Consider the following 7,702-nt stretch of genomic DNA (forward strand, 5'->3'; position numbering starts at 1 on the left):
CAGCAGTCGAGTCACTGTATCATAGAAGGATATCTCAGGATAAGGTTCAGGACGTGTTCACCCTGGGGGTTGTGTAAAACTCTGCAGTGTCTCTGGTTTCCTCTGATGTAGGTGAAGGAGGCCTCTGACCATGTGCACATGGAGGAGGTGAAGGAGGACTAGGGACTTCCTGGAGGCCAGGGAAGACCTGGCTGCCCGAGTGAAGGGTTCAGAAGAGGTTGGAAGGGACACAGTGGTGGAAGCAGAAGGATATGTTGGCCAGAGTGAGCCTGCAGTGTCTGTGCACCCACACCTGAACAAACCTCTCTTTTTGAGTGAAATACCAAGGGTTTGGGTTTCATCCTTGTGTGAAATGGCAGGAAAGACCGAATCCTCAGGTGGCTTTTACAAAACTGCACATCCCACCCGAAACAGCAACACTGTCTTTCCCAAGCACGGCGGCCTTGGCTCTGCGCTCTCCTAGACCCAGGTGGGTGCTGATGGAGATTCCAGTGCTCCCTCCAGCTTCCTCAGGAAATTTGGCTGTGTCTCAGCCTCTCCAGACAGCTTCTGGTCTTGCTTGGCAGAGGTTGACCGGGAGGATTGATTTTGGAAGGTTTAATCCAAGCCAGTGCTGGGTGTGGGTGAGACTCCCCCGTTGGGGTGCAGCTTGGGGAGGGAGGATCTCTGCTTTCCCCATCACTCACTATCAGCTCGTGTCTGCTGTCCCCATCGCAGCCTTGCACGTACAAGCACAGCCTGGTGCCAGCAGACACCTTAGAATCATAGAATCATAGAATCATAGAATAACCAGGTTGGAAAAGACCCACCGGATCATCGAGTCCAACCATTCCTTGGACTCATCTGGCTTTAAACTGGAGAGGGGAAGATTTGGATTAGATATTAGGAAGAAATTCTTCACTCTGAGGGTGGTGAGGCATGAGCCCAGGTTGCCCAGAGAAGCTGGGGCTGCCCCATCCCTGGAGGTGTTCAAGGCCAGGTTGGATGGGGCCTCGAGCAGCCTGGTCTGGTGGGAGGTGGCCATGTCCGTGGCAGGGGAGTTGGAACCAGATGATCTTTAAGGTCCCACTCAACCCAAACCATTCTATGATTCTATGATTCTATGATTCTGTGATTCTATGATTCTATGATTCTGTGTATCTGCAGATGGCTGGTAGAACCATCTGCCAAGTCTTCAGCTGGAAACCTGTCCCCTCATAATGTCCCACCTGGAGTGCTCCTCATGGCCGTGCCCTGGACAAATGGAGAGGTCTGATGGGAGCTGCTTTGATTCTCTTGGGAAATATCTCCTGGAGAAGGGAGGCCAAATTTCTCTCCACCTCCCATGCCTGCTCCATGCAGGGCTGGAGGCCAAGAGAGGCAGTTTCATCTTGGAGCTGGGGTGGGAGGCGAAGAGAAAAGGAAATTTAGAGGAAGGCGTAAAGACTTCAAGGTAAAAGGGTGGGAACTTGGTGAGCTGGGTCCAGTGGAGGGTGGAAAGGAGCAGGGTGAATGGGGACACTCTGTAAATGGGAAGCTGAAGCTCCAGGACTAGTACAAAGCTCTACAAGGAGAGGGAAAGTGGTGGGGAGGTAGGCAGGGACAGATTGGACAACGTAGTCAGACCCCATGGGGTGTGTCTGGAGCAGCCAGGGAGGCATCCGCGACTCCTGGGGTCCAAACTCACCTGAGAACAACGGCCTGGGGACACTCACAAAGGGCCATGTAGATGGGGACAGTGATGCTGTCCCAGCTGCGACTGCTGGGGTTTCTGGTGGGGAAAGTGATAGCTGCAAGATAAACTTAAAACCTAGAGAGTCCCCAGGAGGAGAAATTGAGGTCCCCTGACCAGTCTTGCTTTTCCCTTCCCAGTGCAGTGGTGGGTGTGTATTGGGACAGTTTGTGTATAGGGACTTGAGAGGATGTAGGGTCTGGACTGTGGTGGGGACAGGGCTGTGAGGTTGAGCTGGAGTCGTGTTTTGGGAAGGGTATGGACCCAAACAGACCCAATCAAGCACCCGGTGGAGGCGATGGTAGAACAAAGCATTGGAAACTCAAGAGATCGTAGCTTTAATAGGGACCTTCCCGAGGTGACATGTCCCCTTGCCCTGCTGTGGACATGCACTTCTTCCCCACGCATGGAAATGTCAAGGAGGAGGGATGGAGAAGATGGTGAAGGAGAGAAGGAGGAAGAAGAGATATGAAAGATAGATAACTCTATGGGTCAAAAATATACAACACTGATATCGTACACGGCTGTCAGTCCCCTCTGGCCGGCAGGTCAGGGCTGGGTGGTGGCCCCACGCAGCCAGCCCTGCTCCGAGTCTCCCCTGCCCCACGGAGGGTCACTTCCGCCGCCCGATTTGGGCCATGAGGTGCGCGTTGGCAGCAGCCTTCGCCCTCAAGTTCTTGGCTTTGGCGATGTTGAAGAGGATGTTCATGATGTTGGTGGGGACGTCGAGGGAGAGGGTGACCTTGGTGCGGCGGTCGCTCTTGGCCCGGTTTTGGTAGGTCTTCCCCTTCACTTGTGCTTGGGAGACGTATTTGTAATGGCCTTCCCCGGGGAATGTCCTTTTTCCCATCTCTTCATCCACCGCGTCCTCCCCCTCCTCCTCCTCAGACGCCGTCTCAGGCAACGGGGAGTCAAAGCTGCGCCGGTCCAAGATTGCGTTTCCCTCTGGCTGGCTCTTCTGGGCTTCAGCAAGGGCTGCATTGAGGCAGCTGAAGATGGAGGCCGAGTTGTAGAGGTGGAGAGCCTGGCTTGTCTCAGCAGCGCAGAGGAGGACGAGGAGGAGCAGCAGCCTGGTGTGGGGCATTGCGGTGGCCTGCCTGGTGGAGATAGGGAGGGGAGGGCAGAGATGGGCATGAGCTTCCCACAGGGCCCGGGGCAAATCATACCCCCGTCCTCCCACGTCCCATGGACCTGGCTTCACCTCCCAGGTTCCCACCAGGTCCCATCTAATGGTTAAAGCAGGTGGGAATGGGTTGCCTTGGGGTTGTCTTCTTCATGGTGCAATCCCTCAGCCTTTGGGTTTGGTGTGCTGGGTGGGAGGGGGGATGGCCACCAGCTTTGCAAGGCTGTAGCCTCCATCGAGGGGAGGATTTGGCCATCCCTTTGCACAAACACAAGTACATGCCACAGGAGAGCTGGTTTCTACCATGCCCTTCCCCGTAGAGGTCTCGCTGAGGTACCCATGCAGCCTTCTCCACCTTGCTAACACCTCCACAGAGTGTATCACCAGATGCTGTAAGGTTGGGTTTTCCCTTCAGCTCCTCTCTGGTCAACCTGAAGCCAGGAACTGTTGGAATGGGTCCAGAGGAGGCCATGAAGATGATCAGAGGAATGGAGCACCTCTGCTATGAGGACAGGCTGAGAGAGTTGGGGTTGTTCAGCCTGGAGAAGAGAAGGCTCCACAGAGATGTTAAAAGTGTCCTTCCACTACCTGAATGGGGCTCCAGGAAAGCTGAGGAGGGACTTTTTCCAAGGGCCTGGAGTGACAGGATGGGGGGAAGTGGCTTTAAGTTGGAAGGGGGAAGACTTAGATTAGACATTAAGAAGAAATTCTTCACAATGAGAGTGGTGAGGCCCTGGCCCAGGTTGCCCAGGGAAGCTATGGCTGCCCCATCCCTGGAGGTGCTCAAGACCATGTTGGATGGGGACTTGAACAACCTGATCCAGTGGGAGGTGTCCCTGTCCAAGGCCAGGGGGTAGGAACTGGATGATCTTTAAGGTCCCTTCCAACCCAAACCATTCCATGGTTCTATCATTAAGCCACCAGAGATTTTTCTGTGCTCTCTGACATTGGCAATTGCCTGTCTCCCCCAGCTTGTCCGAAGAGGACATGGAGAGTGGGGTAGGTCCCAGTGCTGGAGGGGATATGCAGTGTGACAGCCCCATGTCCCCTCTCCAGCCCTCCAGCCCTGGCCTTGGGTGCTCTGGGGTTACCTGTCACCCCATGGCTCCATCCCCAGGACCCCCCTCCACCCTCGGTGCAGGACAGGCTGATCTGATGGCACTTCTAGGTCACATTCCCACTGTGGACATCCCTGGGGTCACCTCCAAAATCGCAGCGGAGCAGCATCACTCCCTGCTTGCAATACGGTCACTTTTGGGTCTTGGGAGGGCTGAAAACCTCAAGATAACCCCCTTGCTCTGCAAAACCTCCCCATCTCCACGTCCTGTTTCTCTGGGAATCGACCCATCTCCCTGTACATCCACCCGACGGCTCAAAAAGGATGATCTCAAAGACCACAAGGGATCTTCCAACAGGGTTCTTTGCTCGTGTTGAGGTCAGACAAGTGTCCCCGAGGGCACACGAGCCCTCCAAGGGACTGGAGATGTGCTGGCATTCTCAATCTTTGGGCCCCATCTTGTGGCAATCCTCTTGCACGGCAAGTCCTGGCTTGGGGACAATCCCCCAGGGGTGTGGGGACCCTGTCTGGGGCTTTGGTTTCACTGCTGGTTTGGGGCTGGGGGCTGCTAAGTTGTTTCCGATGGGGATGTGAGTATGGAGGGGCCAAGGAGGCTGGAGAAGCTCCTGAGGAGCAGGAGGGCTCCTGAGAGTCGCTTTGGATGTCTGTGTCCTGCGGCCACCCCTGAGAGGGGAGGTTGGTGCTTCATGAGGGGCTTCTGGGTGGGGAGATGTCCTCAGACTGATACAAACAAAACCAGATGGAATCATTGTCCCCAGGAACTGTCACCCTGGACCTGCTCTCCTGCCACTGAGCCACCATCCCTGAAACTGGTGTCACCTTAACGTTGCTGTTGGCTTTTCTGTGGAAGGGGAGATTGAGGCAGGTTTATCCCCTTAGCCCTGCCCTTCACCATCCCTTGGAGAGGGAGATGGGGTAGATTTGTCCCTTTAACTCTGCCCTTCGCCATCCCTTGGAAGGAGAGTTATTCTCCCTCTGTATTCAGCACTGGTGAGACCGCTCCTCAAATCCTGGGGTCAGTTCTGGGCCCCTCACCACCAGAAGGACGTTGAGGCTCTGGAGAGAGTCCAGAGAAGAGCAAGGAAGCTGGGGAAGGGGCTGGAGAAGAAGCCTGAGGGCCCTGGGGGTGTTTAGGCTGGAGAAGAGGAGGCTGAGGGGAGACCTCATTGCTCTCTCCAACTCCCTGAGAGGAGGTTGTGGAGAGGAGGGAGCTGGGCTCTTCTCCCAAGGGACAGGGGACAGGACGAGAGGGAATGGCCTCAAGCTCCACCAGGGGAGGTTCAGGCTGGACATTAGGAAAAAATTTTTCACTGGTCCCTGTGCGAGGCTGCCCAGGGAGGGGGTTGATTCCCCTTCCCTGGAGGGGTTTAAGGGATGGGTGGATGAGGTGCTGAGGGACATGGGTTAGTGATTGATGAGAATGGTTGGACTTGATGATCCTGTGGGTCTTTTCCAACCTAGTGATTCTGTGATTCTGAGAGATCAGAGCAAGTTTATCCTTGTAACCTTGGAAGGGGAATTTGGGGCAGGTTTAATCCCCTTTAATCTGCCCCTTGTTGTCCCTTGGAGCGACTGGGGCAGGTTTATCCCTTTACTCTGCCTTTTTCCATCCCTCAGGGAGGGAGATTGAGGCAAGTTTATCCCTTAACTTCGCCATCCCTTGGGGAGGGAGAGATCAGAGCAGGTTTATCCTTGCAACTCTACCCTCTGCTGTCCATCGGAGTGGGATGTTGAGACAGGTTGTACAGACAAGATATGAAGGAGCGGCTTGATTTCCACTTCTTAGCCTCACTCATCCCTGCACAAACCCTCCTAGAGCTCCTGTGGGAAACAACCATCCCCTTATAACTCTGGGTAGAGAAAAAGGATGTGCAGCAGCTGTGGCGCGACCCAGGCAGCGCTGGCAGTGCCATCGCTGTAGGATGTAGAGGAAAAACCCTCCCCGGGCACACAACTTCCAAGACACACCTCCCTTCACCCCCCAAATCAGATATTTAAATCTTGGGACTTAGTTTTTGCTTGCAAAGCCTTAACGGGACGAAGAACCAAACCCCAAAGCCTCCCCCTCTGCGGCTGCGATGAAGCAGCCTCCCCAGCAAACTCCTCGCAGCTAACGTGATGAATTGCTAAATTTCTCACCCCTGTCTGCAGCTCCTGCTCTCCTGGAGAGTGACCTCAGGCTGCTGGATGGAGAAGCCGAAAAGCCACAAGCTCTCGCAGAGCTGGCACGGCTGCTGGGAGAGATCTGAGGTGGTGTGAGCTGTCGCTGCCCTCTCCGGAGCCACCGAGCAGCATCTCCATCTCGTCTCTCCCTCCGACACCTATTTCACAACTGTCTGAAATGGGTGATTTGGCCCCGCAGCCAGCTCCCATTTAGCAAAACTCTTTAGGGACATCGGACCAGCAAGGGGAAAGGCAGAGCAAAGGGGAAATGTGACTGCAACACATCTACACCCCGTGCCTGGTTTCCTGGTCCTTGGCTGTGGGGCAGATATTTGGAAAAATAAGCAAAAATCAAGGAAAAATAGCAAAAAAGGCAGCTGACTGGGCAGAAAAAGGTGATATTTTTGGGGTTTATTTTTTTTTTGCATGGAGGTTTTGTGCCAGCAAATTTTTATGGAGCAGGAAAGCAGCTGGGATTGGGATTTCCTCCCCCTTAAAAAAAGCAGGAAAAGAAGGAAAACCACCTGCAGTGGAGCTGAGGAACTCGGGATTCGGAAATCTCCTGCTGCCAGAGGGTGACCTGCGGGTACCATTCGCTGTGGCTGGAAATCGCCTGGATGCCTGTGAGCAATTTGCAGGCATTTTATGGAGATGGAGCCAAAAGCCACCGTGGGACCATTTGTATTGGTTGAAGATCTCCCTCTCGGCTTTAAAAGTGAAAAGTAAATTGCTCTGGCAAGACAGTTCCAGCAAACCAGGGACAAAGCTCTTTGCTGGTTGTCACAGGCTCCTCAGCAGCAGAGACGCTGGATTAAGCTGATTTTTTTTTCCCTGGTAAAAAGTAAGTCTGGAATAAAATATTGTTGTGGATGAGACTCGTAGACTTTTTAAACTCTTTCTGTCTGTTGCTGCCTCCACTTTCCTACTGAATCCTTCCTGATGATGCTGGGAAATCTAAGCTGACCCAGTGGGGATGGGGCTGTGCCCTCCTCTCCATCCCTTGAACCACAGCAGGGATTTGTATCCCCATTTTTTGATTTCCGAATATATCCAAACCTTCCCCACGCTGCCCAGCCTGATCTGCCTCCCCAAATGACTACAAAAATAAAGCAGAAATTGCTTGGTTAGGAGAGAGGGTGGGGGAGTCTCTTAACACAATATCTTGAACTGCTTTTCCCTATCCTGCCTGTCCTTTCCTCTTGCAGAGAAACGTGGAACCTGATCTCCCAAGGAAAGCACTGAAATATTTAAAGTTTGTGCAAATGAAGCCAGCTGCTGGTTAATAAATGAAATCCAGGCACTCACCTGGTTGTCCTCGGTGGTCGGGATGGGAAGGGGCAGCTGCCGTCTCACTCCGCGGAGAGAAGCATCAGGCGCATTCCCCTGAACTTCTGCACCCTCGCTTTTCTTTTATTGTTATTAAGAGGGCTGCGATAGTTTTTCTCTCTATGGAAACGCTTTTCCCCTCCCTTGTGTATATATAAAAATGAGAGATCACGGGGTTTGAGTCGTAACTCCAGACGTGGAGCCTTCATTTGGGCATGATTTCATTAAAATGAAATCAGAGGGAGCTGGCAACGTCACGGGGCTGTTGTGCCTCTCCCCATTCAGAAGGAAAAAAAAGGTG

General features: G+C 53.5%; 1 protein-coding gene across 2 annotated transcripts; it reads right to left on the reverse strand.

Moving 5' to 3' along the window:
- Positions 1-2,053: 2,053 nt before the first annotated feature.
- Positions 2,054-7,702, reverse strand: UCN3 (urocortin 3). Of its 2 annotated transcripts, none has more exons than XM_069849736.1 (2): positions 7,381-7,702; positions 2,054-2,808 (listed from the first exon to the last, which is right to left on the reverse strand). In XM_069849736.1, exon 2 carries the CDS (start codon positions 2,793-2,795, stop codon positions 2,325-2,327), a length of 471 nt encoding a protein of 156 aa, XP_069705837.1. In that variant the 5' UTR covers positions 2,796-2,808; positions 7,381-7,702; the 3' UTR covers positions 2,054-2,324. The 2 variants fall into 2 exon arrangements, with proteins under 2 accessions (XP_069705837.1, XP_069705838.1); XM_069849737.1 differs by lacking the exon at positions 7,381-7,702 and adding an exon at positions 6,052-6,284.

The sequence above is a fragment of the Phaenicophaeus curvirostris genome, chromosome 1 (assembly GCF_032191515.1).
Source record: "Phaenicophaeus curvirostris isolate KB17595 chromosome 1, BPBGC_Pcur_1.0, whole genome shotgun sequence".
Taxonomy (NCBI): Eukaryota; Metazoa; Chordata; class Aves; order Cuculiformes; family Cuculidae; genus Phaenicophaeus; species Phaenicophaeus curvirostris.

Excerpts from the sequence above, each read along its gene's own strand:
- UCN3 (XM_069849736.1), bottom strand. The coding sequence starts at position 2,795 with ATGCCCCACACCAGGCTGCTGCTCCTCCTCGTCCTCCTCTGCGCTGCT.